Source organism: Rhopilema esculentum, chromosome 6, assembly GCF_057945365.1.
Source record: "Rhopilema esculentum isolate cy_ngs chromosome 6, ASM5794536v1, whole genome shotgun sequence".
NCBI classification, from domain to species: Eukaryota; Metazoa; Cnidaria; class Scyphozoa; order Rhizostomeae; family Rhizostomatidae; genus Rhopilema; species Rhopilema esculentum.
The window spans coordinates 5602084-5622569 of record NC_142820.1 but is presented as its reverse complement, the minus strand read 5'-3'; the positions used below and the strand labels follow the sequence as shown (position 1 = coordinate 5622569).

The window sequence follows — 20486 nt, the reverse complement described above, 5'->3', positions numbered from 1 at the left end:
ATTCGGTTACCTGGCTATTTTTATTTCCTAACTTAATTCGAACAAAATTTACTTTCATAAACATTTTTGTCTAGGCCAGTTAGTTAACTGGAGCGAACTTGCTTTCCCTTGAAAGCTTTTATTATAGGAAGCTGACTGTACGGATGTTATTGTTATTAGATGCGTACACCAACAACTTAAAGGAATCTTGTGTCGTGGATAAACTAGGGCTTTGTCCCATGTGTAGAATTGCTCCCGCGTTGTTTTGAATGCAGCACCGTGAAAAGAGGCGCTGTTGATTATGAGGTTGTGAGTTATATTTAGGATGCGCATGTGCGGCAGCTGCCTTTTTGCCGATGCTGGTGTAGAAAATAACGCAGATTCCTGCGAAATGTAGATAAAGCCTTGTGATAATATACAATTATATGACAGCTGGGCTTCTATCAAACATTCACAGGTATTCATTGGTTTTTGCCAAAACCATGAAGATCGTCAACTGATTCTATGGCAACTTCTTTCTGTATCTTAGCTCAAATCGATTTCAAACGAATTCAAACTGTGTAGCGATTTCCAAAGTTTTACCCGGTTAAAGACTCCTTTCAGGTTAAAATGAATCCTTTTAATAAATATAGGAATTTAATTGATTTTCGGTCGATTGAATGATGTGATTTTTGTCTCGAAGGTCCAAGTTGGTGACATTGTCAAAGTTCTTAATGGCAATTTCTTCCCAGCTGATTTGCTGCTACTATCTTCAAGGTAACTGCCTCTTTTTAATTCCCGCTTTTTGTTTTAAAGCACTGCTGTAAGTGTAGGTAAGCATAAATCTCTGAGGCATGCAGGCATAAGGAAATGCATGCAAATTGCACAGAGGCGACTAGCATCTTGAAACGCAGCTAACATCTTTGCCAATGTCGTACGATGGGATGTTTTACCAGTTACTTAAGTAGACTAAGCTGCAAATAACTCAACTGATAAAGCTGTTTCCGAAATAGTTTTGTTTAACTATTCCTATCTCTGGTTTTTAGTTGAATTTGATTTATATTGTAATCCATTTTTATACCTTTTACTCTATTGGCTGTTTTAGTGCCTTATGATAATCTCACAATTTGCAGGTCTGCAAAAATCTCACAATTTGCAGGTCAGGTAGTTTAGAAAGTTCTCCAGAGTCGTTTTATGAAAAATAAGATTTTAGTATTGTAAGGCACTATAAACGTTCTCGTTTTGAAATTTGTATTCAAAATTAATTCTTAAGTTATGGTTTAATCATGGAATTTTGATCATATCAATAGTGAACCAATGGGAATGTGCTACATCGAAACAGCGAACCTGGATGGAGAAACAAACCTCAAAATTCGACAGGTAACTTAACTTGCCTTTTAAAATCTGAAAATCGTAGTCTTTTTCTAAAGTATTTTTGCTTCAAAACCATAAAAAATGGAAATTTTAAATGGAAACTTTACTTGTATTATTTATTTTCTACTTTCACTGATTTCTGGACTGCAATTCTTTGTTATATAAACTAATTTTTACTAAGCATACTTGTATTATATGCCAAATTGTTTTTTTATTTCTTTATTTTCTAGGGTCTGCCAGCCACTGCCTACTACACGACTTTAAGCTCTATGTTGTCTTTGCTGGTAATTTTAATGCTTTTTCCTGCATTTGAGAAATTACCAGACAATTGAATTTGATCCTGCTTCAATATTCTAAGGGAATCCTGGGTGTGGTTGAATTGTTCGCAACTGCCTAACCTTGAAAAGCCATTGGATCTAAGCAATGTTTTGGTTTAAGTTTTGAATACGACCCATGTTTCATTAAAGTGAATTTTTTCTCTTTATTGTTATTTTGATGGCTTATCTAAATGCCATTACTTTGAAAATCAATGATTTATTTTTACTGATTATCAATTCTTCTTTTTTGGTATTGATATTATTGTGGGAAAATATTTCGGATGATATACCTCGATTTGCTTTTCAGGGTAAAGTTGAGTGTGAAGGACCAAACAATCGACTTTATGATTTTGTCGGTAACATTACCCTGCAGGGCCAGAGGTACCTTCTAATAATTACTTTTCTTTTTATCTTTTTCAAGATATTATGTCTCCATTTCTTGTCATGAAGTGGCAAGCCTCTTTGAATGTAAATCAGCACCTTAATATTTTATAATATTAAGGGGCGTGACCCTTGTTTGAATTTTTGCCTACCAGACATGTCTTAACTTATAATGATAAACTAAGGCATTTCAAGCTGTAAACCTTAATTTCACAGATAATTTTAATATGATCGGACGGTGTTTTTTATTTAGCTTTAGTTTTTTACATTTTGGGCAATTTATTCAGTTCACCTTTGTTTCCTCTTTATCACAAGTGTTCATTCTTCATCCTTTTGAAATCGATGTAATTAATCCCACTGAACCCAGATGTACATAATCTCTTTTTTGCCAAACGTCATTTCGTTCACATGCATGGTTTTCCCCTAGGGCAGTGCCCATCAGTGGCGAGCAAATTCTGTTAAGAGGAGCACAGCTCAGAAACACACAGTGGATATTCGGTAAGTTGTCTGAGATCATCTGTTCTTTTCGTGTGAAAAGTGCAGACTAGTTTCCTTTATGTTTGTGTGTTACACGACATTACAGCACAGCATAGTCCTGCATTATGAATGTTTTCTCCTTGAGAAGGTTTGAAGCATGTGGCAATTTATGAAGGCTAGATGCAACCATATTTTGTAATTAGGAAGTTGGGCTTAAAATTTTGCAGTCTTATCTCATTAGGTTTTTTCTGATTTGGTGTTTGTGTTTGAAAGCCTGCTCTTCTTTGCCAACTGCAATAAAGTCTATGTTGATTAAAAGATAGTATCAGAATGAGGTAGTATGGCGTTTCTCGTTGCACTTCTCATAGTTCACGCAAATTATTTACCTCATGTAAATATATTGCCGAGATGATCGAAAAGAGCGTGAACACTTTTCCGAACTGATGAAGTTTGTACAACTGAGAATATTTGAAACAATAAGTAATCGGACATCGAGTGAGATTCTTACTCTATCTAAGATTTGGTCGGTTAAAATATGAAAATTTACGTATTTGGGTTTCTTTTATAATCCAATTTGTACTCATATACTGATAACAATTGTCAGGTGTTCTATTTTATTCAAATGAATTATTCATTCACTGTCCAGGTGGCATTCCTGGTGTCTTACATATCGTTTATATTTACGTGGTTGTATATTTTTCCTTTAACAGTATAAATAGTAAAGCTAATTTTAGTTTCTTGTTGGATTATGAACAAAGTTTTTTAGATTGAATTTTCCTGTTTTTGTAAGCATGCTGTTATCAGCCAAAACTTATATGTCTCAATCTGTATTTTTATTTAAGGTCTGGTGATTTACACTGGTCACGAATCAAAACTACTCCAGGTACGGTACATATGAAAAACCAATCTATCATTATCTGTCCATTGATATAACCATCATCAAATCTGTCTTGCAATTATCAGTGTGACCTTTCTTTTGTGTTTGCCAAGCCTCAGTAAACCGTTCTTTTATCACTGTGTTTTGTCTTTGATATGCTTCAAGATTTCCTTCCACTCAGTTTCTGATTGCTATATCATATTTTTACTTTTTGTGTGATTCTTGCATTTGATTGTGGTCCATAAAATTAAACTCTTTTGGTAGGATTTATGACTAGCTGATAGCTTAAATTGTGATATAACAACTGCCCTCTCATGTGCAACATTTCAGCTGCCTTGGTTAATGTATATCAACTGTATTTCCACTGCCTATGTTAAAAACTCGTTTCTTGGTATGATTGCTGCAAATGGTGCCAACTGTGTCTCTTATACTAGCAGACAAATGCGACACCAGTGTAGGTGTTTGGTTTAAGGGTTCTTTCATTGTCTGCTGGACAATGTAAGCAGGTCAGCTAGGGGCGGTTAATGAGAACGGTTAGAAATTAAGATAGAGATAACATAAGAAAACTCTTTAAGTGCAGAGGTTGCAAGATATTCTGCGAGACTTATATTGTGTTACAAATTTACGAAAAAGTCAAGTTGGCCTCCATAATGAATGTGAAAATCTGTTCTTTCATTCATACAAAAACTTTTCTTGATCATACAGAATGCCACTGCCGCACCGATTAAGCGGTCCAATGTTGATCATACCACCAACGTGCAGATTCTTTTTCTCTTTGCGATGCTCATTGCTCTTGGGCTGTTCACGTCAATTGGAAATGAAATCTGGACAAGTAATATTCTATTGCCAATTTTAATATTTACCTCTTTGTTGTCATAATTTTTTATGCAAAAGTTACTGTTTTATGCAGTGCAAGCGTATAAAAACTTTCTTAAGAATTATGCACGTCGTTTTCTATAAAGTATTTTAAAATAATTGACACGTAGGTAACATTTTTTGCCAGTCAAAAAACAGGCTGGTGCTACCTATAAAGCTGCTAAGAAAGTTTTATCAAGTTACAAGGCACATTAAGAGAGCAAAGAATTTTTAGTCTAGACTTTCAACATTTTTACCGCTCACAATTTCATTCAAAATCTACTGGGTTTTGTTGCTTTTGTTTGACTTTCTAAGGAAAAATGTTCATCACGTATATGAAATCTGAGTCACTTGATTTTTACTTTTTAGGTAAACACCGAAAAACTGATTGGTATCTTGGCTTCGAGGGTGAGCATTTTGTCTAATAGTGGAGCCGTTTTGTTATATTTTGTATGATGTGTACTGTGCACTGTCCAAATTAAGAAACAATCGATTCAGTCCGAAAATTTGCCCTACACAGAGGCAAAGTGTTAAATCCTCTCCTATATTGCTAAGGCTTGCGGGTGCAAGATGAATATTCAAAGATCCAAGGGTACTCTCATTCTTTCTTAGGCACAGCGCGAATATGACTGGCCTTAGACTCGGCGTATGAATAGTTTGTGCACTGAGATTGACGTCTTCCTTTGAGTGGCAGTTATCCGGCACATGAGTATTTGCACCAGCTTAAATCGAAACTCTGCGATGTCTCTTTTTGCATTCACCAGTAACTACTGAATGCCACGCTTACTATGTTTTGGAACATCGATCTAATCCTTTTTCGAATGTTGTCTCTTTTAGGATTAAAACCACAAAATTTTGGTCTTACATTCTTGACATTTGGCATTCTCTTCAACAATCTCATCCCAATTAGTTTGCCAGTTACATTAGAGGTAAGGTCTTTTCCTGTTATTTTGATTATTTTGTTCATTTTTTAAATATCTTTTCAGCAAGTCATTTGTGATTAGAGATCTTGAAGTTAAATTGAACTGAACAGTTTGGTTTTTTCTGTCAAGAATATTCGTTCTAGAAAAAGAAACTGCTCTAATTTTGTGTAATTATATTCGGCCGTAATGTTTGATCTCTTAGCCTTGCGTTTGTTTTTATGTACCTTTTGAAATTTTATTTTATTATGTTCTGTACTTATTTTAAGGTTGTGAAATTTATCCAAGCAATGTTTATCAACATGGTGAGATGAAATCATTTACAAGTTTTTGTTATCATATGTTGCTTGTTACTTCACTTTATTCGGTGAATTGAAACTCCAGCTTTCATGTTCATGTCAGGCATATATTTTTCTATTGCGAATAAATTCACAAATTCCATTTTCAGTAACAAGTATTTTTACAGCAGCAAGTGATCTGATAAAACCACAGAAGTATCACCTTTGCTTTTTTAAGCTTTAGTTTATGTATTGAACAGTAACATTTAAAGTATAATTATCCCGAAAGGACGAAGACATGTACTACGAAGAAACAGATACACCGGCCATGGCAAGGACTTCAAATCTCAACGAGGAGCTAGGACAGGTATTTATCGAATGTATAATGTATATTTGCATGCATCCAGCATGCTTGCTCAGAACAACAATTCATTCGTTTGGCATACCCACTGTCTTTTCAGTTATTTTAAGCGCTGCTCAATTCATGCTAGATTATGTTTGATGGGGAATACTCGCCAAGCATTGTTGAGCAAACAGCCGAGGGTGCTAAATTCTGAAGTTAAATTCGTTTGGGCACGGCAAAGATTCTCAATAATTTCCTTACTCATAAATACTTTATTCATAAACAAGCAAATTAACCTGCTAAGCGTGTGTTTTTTTCAATTTTTGGTTAAATTTTTTTTAGGTTAAATACATATTCTCTGACAAAACTGGAACGTTAACAAGAAATATTATGGAATTTCGAAAATGTACGATTGCTGGCTTAGCGTATGGGTAAGTTTATATTGTGAGCTGAATATTGCTTTTGGGGTTTTTTGTCAAGTTATAAATTTTGGTTTTGTTTATTCTTTCGTGTAAATTGCGTTTTTTGAATGAAATTTGATGAAAACAATTTTAATTCTAATTTATAACAATAGTTTCAGCCTTGGATTCCAAATCTTTCTTTTTTGTCTGTTTAAGTCAAATTTTGAACTGTCCGACTTTCGATGTCCGATGTCCGTAGCTTTACTGTCCGATCATCGTCTTTGAATGTAAGGTTTGCCAGCAATTATTGCTTCCTTGAATATCTTTGAAAAATGGATTGAAAAAGGTCCCGAGACAGGGTTTGACGGGGTTGCAGAGCCATGTTAAAATAAAATCGGGAAGGATATATTTCTTGTGAGGTAATTCGATAAGAACAGCAACACTGACCTGAAAAGGGGAAAATCATGAAAGTCGCCAAATACCATATCATCAAATCGTGTAATTTTAACAAAAGGTTTTATATCATGCTTTTAATATCATGCAGATTGTTTCTTGAAAATTGCTTCTTATATTGTTCCATGAGGTTTGGGTCTGAGATGAGAACTATACAAAATCAGGCTCCCTAGATTCACATTTCTTTTGAATTTGAATTCTCAATGCTAGAGCCAGCAGCTTTCTGCGAGTTAGCTTCTTAAATGTATGTTTTGTCTATGAAGCAGACAAAGGATTGGCACTAATATGATCGGCTTTGTTTTATTTGCAGGGGAGATGGTGAGAAGTTCAACGATGCAAGATTGCTGGACAATCTTCAAAGTCATGTAGGCCAAATTTCTCTTATCTATTATTGATTCACATCACTTCTTGAAAAGTTTGGATTTAGTGACTGAAATCTTGAAATGTGCAATGTGTTTTAATGTCAAACGATTCTCAAGAAGTTGGCATCACTGTTAGGATAGGCGTGAAATTATAACAGGGTCACGAAATGAGCCTTGAGGGTGACTAAAGGGTCAATGAGGGTGACTAAAGGGTCAATGGGGGTGACTAAAGGGTCAATGGGGGGTGACTAAAGGGTCAATAAGGGTCACCAGGGCTTTTTGGTACAAAGTTTTTAGACCACACGTAGCTACAGGGCTGACAAATATTCGATAAAGTAGCCACTATAATTGTTCCTCTCCGTTGTTTTAGGCATTTCAGGATGAGAACTTTATCAACTTTCGCTAGTACTTTCTTTCATAACAGTTGCAGAAGAACACTTATTCCACATAAATTTATCTATTTTCCAGTCGTCTGGCTCAGTGATCAGAGAATTCTTGACCTTATTAGCTGTATGTCACACAGTGATTCCCGAAAGAGATCAAACAGATGGTGAAAACATCATATATCAAGCTGCTTCCCCCGGTGCGTACTGTTTTTATGTCTGTATGATCCTTCTACATTAATCTATGTTGTATCTTTTATCAGCTATTTTTTAAATATCATTCCAAAAATCAAGAAAATCAACAAGTCTATTCTTGATTTTTAGATGAAGGTGCACTTGTTAAAGGCGCTAAACAACTGGGGTTTTCCTTCAGTGTCAGAACTCCAACCTCCGTCATAATCAACGTGGTATGATTTTTCAATCTAATTGATTTTTTTTTTAATTGAGAGTCTTTTAAAATTATTTTGCTTTTTAACAGTAAGCTGTTATTTAATCATAAGATCAGTACACTTTGGTTTAGTTAAAGATCAGTTCAAAAAGAAGATAACTTGATTTAAGTATCAAGAGGCTATGGAAACCAGAGTTTAATTAGGTCTTGTTGTCATTTCCTAGCTTGGCCAAGAAGAGGTTTATGAAATTTTGAATGTATTAGAATTCAACAGGTAAGCTGTTCTTTGCAGATTTTTTATTCATGTTATAAGTACTAACTTTTCTTGGACAGTTATCAAGATCTATATATTGATGTTTGATGCGTCTAATGTTTATTTAGAAGCAATTTAAATTAGTTGTATCCTCAGCAAAAGTTCCCAGTTCTTCCAAAAGCCGTTACAGCTGGGGATGTTTTCCCTTTGCAAAATAGAATATTCCTCTTTAGATTGATCACCATTTGCAGATTCAATGAACTATATATCTATACTTCTTTGTTTTGTTTGTTTTTCTTTACCTGAGCTGCTTTTGAGTTTCCTGGGGGTTGCTTGGGGGCTGGTTGGGGTGCCAGGGGATTGCTTATGGGCTTGTTGTGGGCTGGTTGAAAAATGATAGGCGAGACTCACTCACAGGCTAGTAGTTCAATTACTTATTTGAAATGTACTTTTTTGGGTTTATTAACAGTACACGCAAAAGAATGTCTGTGATAGTGCGGACTCCAACGGGTCAAATTAAACTGTACTGTAAAGGAGCGGTAAGTTAATTTAAATTTTCGTTAGTTTAATTAAAAAGTTTGTCTATTGATTTTCATTCTTTGTTACTCTCAAAAGAGGTATGTCAAATTATTTAAGTATTTATTACAGTCCGTTGTGAATAGGTGTCCGTTGTAGAGAGGTGTCCGTTGTATTGAGGTGTCCGTTGTAGAGAGGTGTCTGTTGTAGAGAGGTGTCTGTTGTAAAGAGGTGTTTGTTATAGAGAGGTGTCCTTTTCTATTGAGGTGTCCCCTGTATTGAGGTGTCCGTTGTATTAAGGTGTCTGTTATATTGAGGTGTCCGTTGTAGAGAGGTGTCCGTTGTAGAGAGGTGTCCGTTGTAGAGAGGTGTCCGTTGTATTGAGGTGTCCGTTGTAGAGAGGTGTCCGTTGTATTGAGGTGTCCGTGTAGAGAGGTCTCCGTTGTATTGAGGTGTCCATTGTAGAAGATTGTCTTTTGTGAAGAGATGTCCGTTGTAGAGAGTTGTCCGTTTTAGAAGATTGTCTTTTGTGAAGAGATGTCCGTTGTAAAAAGATGTCCGTTGTAGATAGTTGTCCGTTGTAGATAGTTGTCCGTTTTAGAGAGGTGTCCGTTGTAGAAGACTGAAGAGAAATATTGGGACAAAAACATTAGTCTATAATTTGGAGGTTTCCGTTATTGAGAGGTTCTGCTAATAAAGGTTTAACTATAATTATCATCTCTGTTTCGACAGGACAATGTCATTTACGATCGACTAGGCAGTGAGCAGATATGTGACAAAGCGACGTTGCAACACATGGAAGATTTTGCTAGAGAAGGTAACGATACAACAAGCTCGATCATTCCTGTATATTTTGCTATCCAGTTTTTTCAGGTTTCATGCATACCAATAAACGTACTACTATTCACATTGGTTTTTGTTAGTCTCTGTGTGGTCAAAATGCAGTTGACCCAACGTTTGTATTTGTATTTGTTTCTCACTGAGAAGATTATGCTGATCGGGCAATGTCCTCGTCCTTCCTCTTGATGTGACCACACCTCGTGATTCCAATGCCTGGAATTACAGAGAGCTGGCGACTCTCCTCACTCTGGGTGAAAGTTTGGTCATGCCAGGGACTCGAACCACGGACCCTTGGGTCTGTAGTCAGCGCCTCTCCTCGCACGAGATGTGTAGATGTGATCCAACGTCAAAGAGATGTGTAGGCATTTTGATCCGCAAGGCATTTTGATTATGTATCATATCGCAAAGTCAGATCGGGCTTTTGCCCATCATTTCAGTGTCAGCAAGATGCGCTTATAAAAAAATCCGTTTTTTAGGTCTTCGAACACTGTGCATAGCAATGACTGAGCTTAGCGAAAGCGAGTACGAGGAATGGAACAAAGAATTCTACAAAGCAAGCACTGCCTTTGATGAGAGAGATGCAAAAGTTGATGAAGCTAGTGAGAACATTGAGAAGAACTTGTTCTTACTCGGTGCAACTGCAATAGAAGACAAACTACAGGAAGGTGTTCCTGACAGTATTGCTACCTTGTCAGCAGCTAACATTAAAATCTGGGTTCTTACTGGAGACAAACAAGAGACAGCCATTAATATAGGTGATTATCCAGCTACTTCAACCTCCTGCTTTCACTCTTTTCTTCGAGTCAACCGATCAATCTATTCAATTTTATATTAATTCTTAATGTAAGTAGGTCTTATCCGTGCATAATTATTCCATTTAAATGCTGATACCGGAGTAAGGTTATTGGGCCCCTAAACAGATAAGGAAGTGCGAAGTTCTGGGGTTTATATGTTTTCCAGTTATGTTTCTCACTGTAGATTTACTTGACCAACAAATAAGTCTTTTGCTTTTATGTGTTACAAATTATTTCTCAAGGTAATGTCTTTCTTCTAACCGTGAGAGTGATAGCGACGTTGAGGATTATAGATTTTTCTTACCTGTTTTTCAGGATTTTCATGCAAGCTGTTGACAGACCAACTTGATATCCTGATTTGTGAAGGAAACAACTTAACGGTACGTACGTCATCTTAGTAGCAACGCCTTTTTCTTTATTTGCTACACATGCTTCTTGATCATCAGTATTTCGAGGTAAATTTGCTACAAATTCTGAAATAGGCATGGTTTTGGTTTTATACAGGCAGGTGTATGGATTTACTGCATACAGGCAGGAGTATGGATTTGCCCTAAGAGAATACTTTTCTACAACCTAAGATAGCAGGAGTTGACAGTATAGATTGCAGTTATTTTTTTCAGAAGTTATTTCTTGACCATGTGTCTGCATATTGCAGCCAATGTCAAATCAACTAATTCTTATAGATCTTTGAGCATTTTAACTTTGCTAATTTTTGAGCCATCTTTCTTCAATGCAATTTTTTGCAGGAAGTTAAAGACTGGCTCAACGATCGCCTACAAGACCATGGTATTACACGATTCCAACCTAAGAAAAAGAAGCAGAAGAGAATTGTGAAAGAAACAAAGGTGAGAATATTTTAAAAGCGTGTGCACCCAGAAAGGTAAAGCATTTTTCAAATCCACTCTGTACTTTCCCTTCAAATTGTATTGCAGCTGTTGTATTTTAAAAGATTATTTTATTTTGTTGCATGTTTTAAGAATGTTTTTATAAATAATCGAATCACCTTAAACATTTTTCTCTCCTTTCTATTACTACCAGTTGATTCGTCCCACTTCGTACTTGCGATACTTTTAGTTGCTAGTACATACAGTGGAACCTCCATCAACGGACACCTCAATACAACGGACACCTCCAAACAACGGACAGATTTTTGAGTCCAAAAACAAAAGTTAAAAAAAGATGACACCTCCATACAGCGGACACCTCTCTACAACGGACAATAATATTGGTCCCACTGGTGTCAGTTATATGGAGGTTCCACTGTACTTCGCTGCTGGAAGATTGACACTCTTCTTATTATCTTTAGGAGTTGGCACTTATAGTCACTGGACAGGTGAGCATTATGTTTGTGTTCGTTATTTAACCAGTTAAAGTTAATGTTTTCTTTATATTAACTGCTCAAATTTCAAATTCAGTCAAATTTTTAACTAGTAGAGACTTAAATTGAGAAAGCTGGTAAAGTTCGCCACGTCTGACCAATCTGTCGATTAAGTCAATGTTATTTAGTCTCTGTGTTTCCACATAATTAGATATATAGGAATGAGGAATCTTTTTTATATGTCAATTGGCTTTTGTGTATAATTATATAGCTTCATTGCAACCTATTCGTATTTTCATTTCCAAGAAATAGCTGTAAGATAATTATATGCTATTCTATTCAAAGTTTTTCATTGTACAGGTTCTTCACCATGCTTTGAAGGCAGAGTGCAGAGATTTCTTTCTAGATCTTGCATTGGTTTGCAGAGCTGTCATATGCTGCAGGTATCAAGCAATTACACTACACTTGATTACATTACTATTGCAACCGTTAATGCCCTTGTAAGTACAATCCACCAACGCTATGAGATCAGGAGTATGTAGCTTAAGCTCTCTTGGACTGCCAGATCTAAGAAACCAACCCAAATAAATTAGGCCAGCAAAAATGCATTAAAGAGGCTTGCTTTACAAGTAGATTTCAAGTCAAGAAGGAATTTAAGCTTGTTTTTGAAGGATAAGTGTGGCTATTTCGGTGAGCTGGGCTTTTTGCAATGCTTGAAATTTTGATGATGTTAATTTTGCGATTCCTCTTACTGATACAGAATAGCGAGTCTTTTTCTAGCTTTTTGAAATGTCTTTCTTCAGAGTCTCCCCTTTGCAAAAATCCCAAGTTGTGAATTTAGTCAAACAAAACGTTGAAGATGCAATCACCCTTGCTATTGGCGATGGTGCCAATGACGTCAGCATGATCCAGGTATGCTTTTCCCGCTCATTTATTTCTTATAAAAATTGCATATATTTTGGTGTTAAAGCAGACATTTACAGACATTTACAACACTATTTTTCTTTGTAAATGATAATGCATGTTTTATTTGAGATGACTATGGTTTTTCCCTGTTTTTCGAAAAGTATATTACTGAAGAAGCATCTTGTTTATTCCAGGCTGCACACGTAGGTGTTGGCATTAGCGGCCAAGAGGGATTGCAAGCGGCCAGTGCTTCTGATTATGCTATTGCTCAGGTACCGAGTTGTCTTAAGGCCGATTTCCATTTTAAATTTTTTGTGCGCGCGGGCGTAGCGCCCAAATCTGAAACCCCAATCATGCGTAGTTAAGTGCTGCTGTCAAGTGGTCGAGCGCACAAAAAAGTTGAGACCCTATCAACTTTCTGGCGCTCACAGCGGACGCAAAATCAAGACCACTTGATTTTAACTACGCATGCTCAGATTTGGGCGCTACGCCCGCGCGCACAAAAAATGCCAAATGGAAATCGGCCTTTATGTATATGCTCTGTGTTAATGTAGTCTTTCAAGAGCATTAGAGTATCAAAAATGTATGTATTCATGGGAACGCCCCCTCTATTGAATGCCCTTATGAATGTACGCCATGTTTAAGTATCTAAATCCAGGAATGTTTAATGCCAGTTAATACGCATTATTACATGTAACAAAATTGAGCATAGTAAACAGAAACAACAAGTAGATTGCAAGGAACAAGCAGCCTGATCAAAAGCTTCATACCTACAACAATTTCATTGGTCCTAGTCGTGTATTTGCATCAATTTAAGCATACAATCTTAACTTCTTTGACGGGACATTTGAATACTCAAGACTAGCTAGAAAGTACAGAAGCGTGCTATTTGGTTGAAACTGTTTCTTCATCCAAGGTTTTTAATTGGAGCTAGTGCGATCCAGTTGAACACGTACGTCGAGGCTGCGTTGTTTTTGCGAACAAATTATTGAATATGGTGGGGCTCTGTCCATTTAGCTTTCGTTCATAACAAGAGCGCATAAGTCATAACTCGAAATAGTTTTAATGCATTGGAGAAATATGACGTTTGTTGTCAAAGATTGCCATTTAGAATATGGAGATGTATGTATAAGCTCGAAAATTGTTCTGAAAACAAAATCTGTCTGTAGAAATATTATATAAAAAAAAGCTTTATACCTTATGAAACTGATCGATAACGAAATACTGTTGCATTTTAGTTCCGATTTTTGAACAAGCTACTACTGGTCCATGGCGCACTGAGTTACCAGAGACTAGCAAAATTGATCATGTATTCATTTTACAAGAATATATGTCTTTATGTTATTGAGGTACGTGAAGTTACAGTGATTACGATACACGAATTGAAAAACATTCTTCATTTATCTTCCAACCTTTTTTGCCCAATTTTGTTTTTCTTTTTGCAACCTGGCTTCATGTTTTCATAATTTATTTTCTTTCAACAGTTATGGTTTGCGTTCGATAACGGCTTTTCAGGACAGATTCTTTTCGACAAATGGTGTATTGGTTTATACAATGTGGTATGGAAATTTTTCCTAATTTCTTGCTATCTTAACTTCTCTGGGTTTTATCTCACGGCTAGCAATATAGATGGTGCTCTTCTAGTGTATGCTGTATGTTAAATTAAACAGATGGATCGTTTTCTTGTTTAAAGACGCTGGACATTTGAAAAGGATAGCGTGTTTAGCCTTACAATATTTTAGGTTTCGGCTTATACTTTAATTGCTCACCTCCATTAATGCTATGTCATTGCATACAGGGAATAATCTTGTTCGGCAATAATTTACTTCAAGTTTATTTCTTACTTTTAATTTGCTTTTCGCCGCAACACTAGTTTTAATTCAAATTAACCTTCTCTAATGCGTCGATGTTACCAAAACATGGCTTCAATTCTCTTTATTTTTTTCAGTTGTTCACGGCCTTACCTCCATTAGCAATTGGATTATTTGATAGAACGTGCTCAATAAAAGCAAGGCTCCATTGTCCTAGACTCTACAAAAACTCGCAAAATGCTGATTTATTTAATACTAAGGTACGGCCTAATTTCATTTCTTTTTTTCAAGTTTTGAAATATAATTACTTATTGCATTTGTACTTGCGTATTTAAACATAAATTAACTTATAGGCGCTTATTTTCTCCATACGTAAAATCGCGCTATTTGAGCAGATTAAGTATTTAACCCTTATAATCTACGGAGCTTGTTACTAGAAAGTTACGTAACATGCCTACATGCATATGGTTTAAGAAGTCCACCCTAACATGAGAAATTTCAGGCCGGCCTGAAATTCATTTCAGGTTAAAGAATTCTAAGTTACTCTGAGAGTAGTTTTGGGTTTCAGTATTTAAACGCATAGCGAATTTTTTCCTAGGTATTCTGGATATGGATCGGTGCTGCAATTTATCACTCCATTATTCTGTACTATTTGCCAAGAGAGGCTTTCAAACAAGGTGATTGAGTCGAAATTATTGTAACAAGATCTTGTTGTTTAGTGAAGATTCACACTTTTTATTAACAGAATGTCTAGGCCGTTGGGGAAATGCATGTGTTTTACTTCATTTTCGAAAAGATAAAAAAGGGACGAAGATAGGAAGGAAAGAAGGAAGGAGGAAAGGAAGGAAGAAAGGTAGGAAGGAAGAAAGGAAAGGAGAGAGGGAGGAGGGAGTGCGGGACGAATTAAGGCCTTTTTCTGAAAACATAATGTGAACAACAAAGTTGATGACTGTTGCTTTACCAATGGAGCATTTCAATGTTTCTGCTGCCTTAAGAAATTATAGGCCACAATGGGTTATTTTTATTCACATTGGCTTGATAACTCGTATATTATCATACGAATCAAAAGTATACCGCCCTATTAGTATCCGGCGTCCACTGTCCAAAACTCTTATTGCTTGCGTCACAAAGTTTCAGTTCAAATTTTTGTTATACGTCGCAGGTCAGGTTTCTGCTTTGTGACCTTGTTAGTAAACAGTTGCTAGTTTGACAGACGCTGCTAGGTAGTAGACTGTGTTTCATAGAACTTTATTCGAACAAAGACAATTTTCCTTAGTCGTTTTCACCCTGGTTTTCAAAAAAGCTAAGATTGCTTGCGTTGAGATTCGTCGTCTGAATTCTTGATAATTTTGACATTTATTAATGAATAAAAATTAATGCACACGATTATTTTGAAAGTTTGAGAAAAGTAGAAATATTCTTGCCCCCCCCCCCCCCCTTTATCTTGAATCGCTCCCGGCTTTTAATTACACATACCTTTTAAGCGTTAAATTTCCAGTGAAGTTTCGCAACTATTTGGTATTTATACTGATAAGCCATCGTATGAAAATTTACACTTTTTCAATTTCTCTTTCCATTATTTTCAAAATCCTTTATGTTACATTTATGTTTGGTTTTCTTAATCAAGGAAATATCTTCCTTTAGATATCGCCTTCCAAGATGGCACGGTGGTTGGTCAATGGTTTTTTGGCTGCGTTGTTTACACCGTATGTAATTCAACTTTCTCTTATACCATTGCATTTTCAATCCTTAGCCATCACAAATATTTTTATGCAGACAGTTTCTGTTTTCTAAGGAATACTCAGTGACGTCACTAATAAAAATGTGCACTTTTATCATACAGTTTTATTTCAATTTTTCGCTTCCCTCATATATACGCCTTCATCCCTGTTTAATTATAACACCACCTAATCGAGAGTGATTCATTTTTTGTTCCCAGCCTAGACTTCCTGAAAATGCCAAGAATTTTTTAAACCAATTGATACGTCCAGTGTGAGGCTTTTTCTTGATTTAAAGTCAATTCTTCGTTTCTTTATCTTTGTTACTAATTAACCGACTTGGATATTCTTTTCAGTGTGTGGTGATCACTGTTTGTCTGAAGGCTGGTTTAGAATTGCACGCGTGGACCTGGGTATGTCAATAGTTACTCACGAGCGTTTACTCTGACATTTAATTTGCTAGAGAAGGTGACTTCAAAGAAGACACGCCTTGTAATTAGGAAGCAAGCGACCATTAGACCCTTGTCCTTACGGGCTTCAATAAAGAAGCTTTGACAATCAATTTTCATTTTGGCTTGTTGCTAAGTTGATTTGAAAGCTGCGTCTCGTGGTTTCGCTGATTTTTCGCTCGTAGTTTCCTTGATCACTCATTCGAAGTTTCGCTGAACACGTGCTCGTAGTCTAGATTATCGTTCACCTCGAATTTTTAGTGTTCATTTATTATATAATAACTGAATGATCTTATGGTTCGCATGGATAAACAACGGGAAGACCTGGAAAACGAAATCATTTACTTCCTAACATATTCTATAATATCGTTTCACTGAAATTGCCTGTCCCCGGGGTTAGCATAGAATACATGTCTACCTGACAGTGAATCAGATATAGTTGACAGGGTTTTTAAAAAATGAAATATGCCTGATTTCATTCAAACATATTTTGAAAGCAACTTAATAATTACATTTGCCTGATGATCGCATTGGTTGTGAAACTCGGAGTGACAACTAAGATCCGTCACAAAGAGCGTGTACGGCTCTGTCTTTACGTTATCGAGCACTCTATGACCGACAGAAACAGTATTTTTCATTGCTGATTCAAAGTATGAGTTCAAGATACAATTTACCAATCTCGTTTACGAAACAAAGCCATGACTATGTTAACTTTTCTCTATTTGCACCAAAGATGGTCATGTTGTGAGGACTAAAGATTTCCAAAAGGTTTTCAATCGATGTTTAGTTATGTTCTTCGATTTCAAATTCGTATTTATGTTGCGGAAGCTTAAGAACATTATTTTATTCTTTAATTTTGTTCACAACTTTGTTTTCAACCAGATTGTTGAATCCTCAAATCTTGCACATTTATGCCTGCAGATTTCTCTCTTACATTATTTCATTATTCTCAACTAATCATTATTTCTGCATTACATTGTGACCAATGGTGTTGTTTTGTAGCTTTCACACTTGTCGATTTGGGGAAGTATTATTTGCTGGTTTGTCTTTCTCGCAATTTACTGTTCCCCATTTCTTTCGATGAAACTCGCGCCAAATATGTTTGGACTGGTGAGACATTAATCTTTTGCTTTTAATTTTGGAAGATACCATGCGAAGCGATAAGTAGGGAAGAGCCATCTGTTTACACTACAGGATAGTGTGAACAGATGGCTCTCTACTCCTTAACACTGAAAAGGCATAGCTCGTTTGCTTGTTTCCTATTATGAATTCATTTTAATATATCATGCAATTTTGAGAAACTCGTGTTTTTGACTCCCGAACGACTGCTTTCCATGGCGAAATGAAATTTAAGTGGCTATTTATTTCGATAGTGAAAATAACAGTCATTTTCTTTTAAACCTAGCTTTAACATAGAAAAGTTACTAATTGTTGTTAATAATGAGATTAGAGAAAGACTTCTGAGATTAGAGATTAGAGAGAGAGACTAGAGAAATACTGACATTCCTCAATGAAAGTCAAACTTCTGATAATTGAACTATTCCAAGAAATTTGAATTCTACTTTTATTGAGAGGGAATGTTTAATGCATCAATCCTCGGCATAAATTGTTGTGTTTTTCCTCTGCCATGAAACCTTATTATTTTTAGCTTCCACCTACTTCCAACTTAAGAATATTAATTGGTTTTCCACCTAAATCAATGATAGACAAATGCTCGTGCAACATGTAAGCGCAGTTATAATTAGGATTATTTTTATTTATAATTAGGTTAGAATTATTTTAAAGCTTTTTGTCAGTTAAGTCATTTTTTATATTTGTTTTACAGCACATAATGTTGTATTCTTCATCGCTATTTTGGCTCAACATGATCATCATACCAGTCATAGCCCTGTTCGTCGATTTCCTGTTCCATGTGTAAGTACTTCTTTAATACCAGTTTGATTTTTAGCCACGTAATACTGACTATCTGAAGTTTGGTACTGCTATTTTTAGAAACTTTTAAAAATTCTGTCATTTTGCAGATGCCAAAGAACGTTCTTTAAGAACTCAAGACAATACGTGCAGGAATTAGAGATTGTCAAAAAGGTAACAAGAATTTTTTTGCTATGATATATAGCTGATTTGATGAATTGCAACGAGAACAGTTATTGACAAAGGCCGATTAGAACCAAGGCGGTCAAGTGGACAAATCTATTTTCCTATTGTCTTCCAAATTTGTTTTCCTATTGTCACCAAACCTCGACTATAATTTGTCATCAATTTTTCACCAAAAATTTACTTGAAAGGGCTGGTGTTGTTATTTATCAATAGCTTAGAGTTACCTTTACATTACTGCCTTCCTTTGCAGCTTAAACCTGAAGAATGGTCCATTAGTGGAAGTGGCCTTCCAATAAAAAGAGACTTGCCACAAATTGGAAGAAAGCCTACAATATCCAGAACAGATCGTAAGTATCTGGAAGAATTTCCCCCAAACCCCTATGTACGATACATTAGATACAGCGTTTCCTGTACAACTGAAGTCTTGTAATTTGACTGCCGGAGAATCCTTATTCAGGCTTATTCAGAAGAGAAAGCGTTTTCCTTTTAGTAATCATAACTAATTATTCAAACTTTCGATATATTATTTGAACATTCTATACTTCGAGCTTCTTCTTTAGATTCATCATTTTGAAGAAAAATTCTTATTAACTCTGCAGAATTTTCCTGCATTCTGCAATTATGCATAAATTTTGTGAGAATTGTCTGACTATAGCAAACAAGATTTAGTGTTTTCCATCCTACCATTTTACGTATACCCAATATTTAGCTGTATTTTATGCAGAAGTTGATTTCTATAAATTGTACGGTCCTTTCGAATGAAGAACAAAGCTATTTACGTTTGATTAACTGAAAGATACTTGTAGGACGTGATTTGTAGTGAGGTAGTTTTGACTTTGTAGTGAGAGTCGAATGCTTGCCAGCAAGAGAAAACTCAGCCAGTAGAGATAGCACAACAGGTGGAGTACATAAAATGCGACGGCGGGTTTCCGCTTGATTTACTATGGTCGCACTATATCGGCAAAAGCGAAGCATCGAGTCAGCGAACGCAACAAGGCGCTTTGCTGAATCTGCTGAACACGCATGCGCAAAATACTTGCGGCTAGTTACTGGACCATAGCAAATCAAGTTGAAACTTGCACTTTCTTCTGCTAGATTTAATTTTGCAAAAAAAAGGCGGAATATATTCACTTGGTTCTTTGGGATGTTTGAAATTGCTGCTTTCGAGTTTCTCATATTTTGACCTTAATAGACGTTTGCTGAGTTGACAAGCAAGCCAAAAAATCTATGCTCAGTGTACGCTTTTCTACACACATTGACATCCAAAGAATTTGAAATTTAAACGATAACCTGCGAGCCGAATATAGTGCAAAACAAAAAGAAATTGGGGGCTACTGCTTCACTACTCATTACTTTGCCGGGCAACTCTTCCAGGGTGATTTGCTTCTGTTGTACTACAGAGTAGTTGCAGTTGGTTAGAAGCAGTTAGTAGGGTTTTGCGATTGCACTTAGTTGCTTTTTGGTTTAAAGCAGGCAAGCAGATGTAGTAGAGCACATTTGTAGAAGCAGGCAGATGAACAAGTTACATGTGTGTTACTCTTAGGGTTCAAAAGATTTCTAATGTCAGATTGCTTTTAGATTCAATTAAAGCAACTTCCCTTTACTCTTTTAAGAAATGAATAAAGATAGGGTTACATTTTTAGGTAGTTAAATTTATGTAACTTATCTAATATGTAATTTATCTTTATTTTTTACTTAATGTTTTTTTTATTTAGAATTGACATTTATTTAATATATTTTAGATTGGCACCTTAAATACCAACTTCCTTTTTCGTTGTTCGTGAAAGCAAGATGAATCAGAATTTTACTCTAAGTAAACTACCCCCAGCTTTCTACATTAATTTATCGAGGCCATTGTGAATGTTGAGTTTTTTGTCACTGGTGGAATTGCAGTGGTTCAACCCGGGTTGAGTTCAACCCGGGATGACTTCAACCCGGGTTAAGTTCAACCCGGGTTGAGTTCAGCCTGGGAAGAGTTTAACCAGGGAAGAGTTAAAACCGGATCTGCAGTCTTCTT

General features: G+C 35.9%; 1 protein-coding gene across 5 annotated transcripts in view; it reads left to right on the top strand.

The window, feature by feature from the left end:
• LOC135686658 (putative phospholipid-transporting ATPase IA) overlaps window positions 1-20486 on the top strand; it is a 49582-nt gene that overhangs the window by 28171 nt on the left and 925 nt on the right. For all 5 annotated transcript variants that reach the window (XM_065202932.2, XM_065202933.2, XM_065202934.2 and 2 more), the window contains 35 exons: window positions 662-735; window positions 1269-1338; window positions 1563-1616; window positions 1957-2030; window positions 2458-2528; window positions 3350-3390; window positions 4090-4216; window positions 4609-4647; window positions 5077-5168; window positions 5429-5464; window positions 5727-5804; window positions 6123-6211; window positions 6945-6999; window positions 7465-7579; window positions 7704-7786; window positions 7992-8041; window positions 8490-8559; window positions 9269-9353; window positions 9853-10131; window positions 10486-10550; window positions 10917-11015; window positions 11477-11503; window positions 11849-11931; window positions 12292-12400; window positions 12589-12666; window positions 13633-13743; window positions 13879-13953; window positions 14343-14465; window positions 14804-14882; window positions 15850-15911; window positions 16280-16336; window positions 17375-17482; window positions 18198-18286; window positions 18394-18457; window positions 18720-18816. In XM_065202932.2, the coding sequence (XP_065059004.1) occupies window positions 662-735; window positions 1269-1338; window positions 1563-1616; window positions 1957-2030; window positions 2458-2528; window positions 3350-3390; window positions 4090-4216; window positions 4609-4647; window positions 5077-5168; window positions 5429-5464; window positions 5727-5804; window positions 6123-6211; window positions 6945-6999; window positions 7465-7579; window positions 7704-7786; window positions 7992-8041; window positions 8490-8559; window positions 9269-9353; window positions 9853-10131; window positions 10486-10550; window positions 10917-11015; window positions 11477-11503; window positions 11849-11931; window positions 12292-12400; window positions 12589-12666; window positions 13633-13743; window positions 13879-13953; window positions 14343-14465; window positions 14804-14882; window positions 15850-15911; window positions 16280-16336; window positions 17375-17482; window positions 18198-18286; window positions 18394-18457; window positions 18720-18816 (2908 nt within the window). The remainder of the gene's footprint in view (window positions 1-661; window positions 736-1268; window positions 1339-1562; window positions 1617-1956; window positions 2031-2457; window positions 2529-3349; window positions 3391-4089; window positions 4217-4608; window positions 4648-5076; window positions 5169-5428; window positions 5465-5726; window positions 5805-6122; window positions 6212-6944; window positions 7000-7464; window positions 7580-7703; window positions 7787-7991; window positions 8042-8489; window positions 8560-9268; window positions 9354-9852; window positions 10132-10485; window positions 10551-10916; window positions 11016-11476; window positions 11504-11848; window positions 11932-12291; window positions 12401-12588; window positions 12667-13632; window positions 13744-13878; window positions 13954-14342; window positions 14466-14803; window positions 14883-15849; window positions 15912-16279; window positions 16337-17374; window positions 17483-18197; window positions 18287-18393; window positions 18458-18719; window positions 18817-20486) is intronic.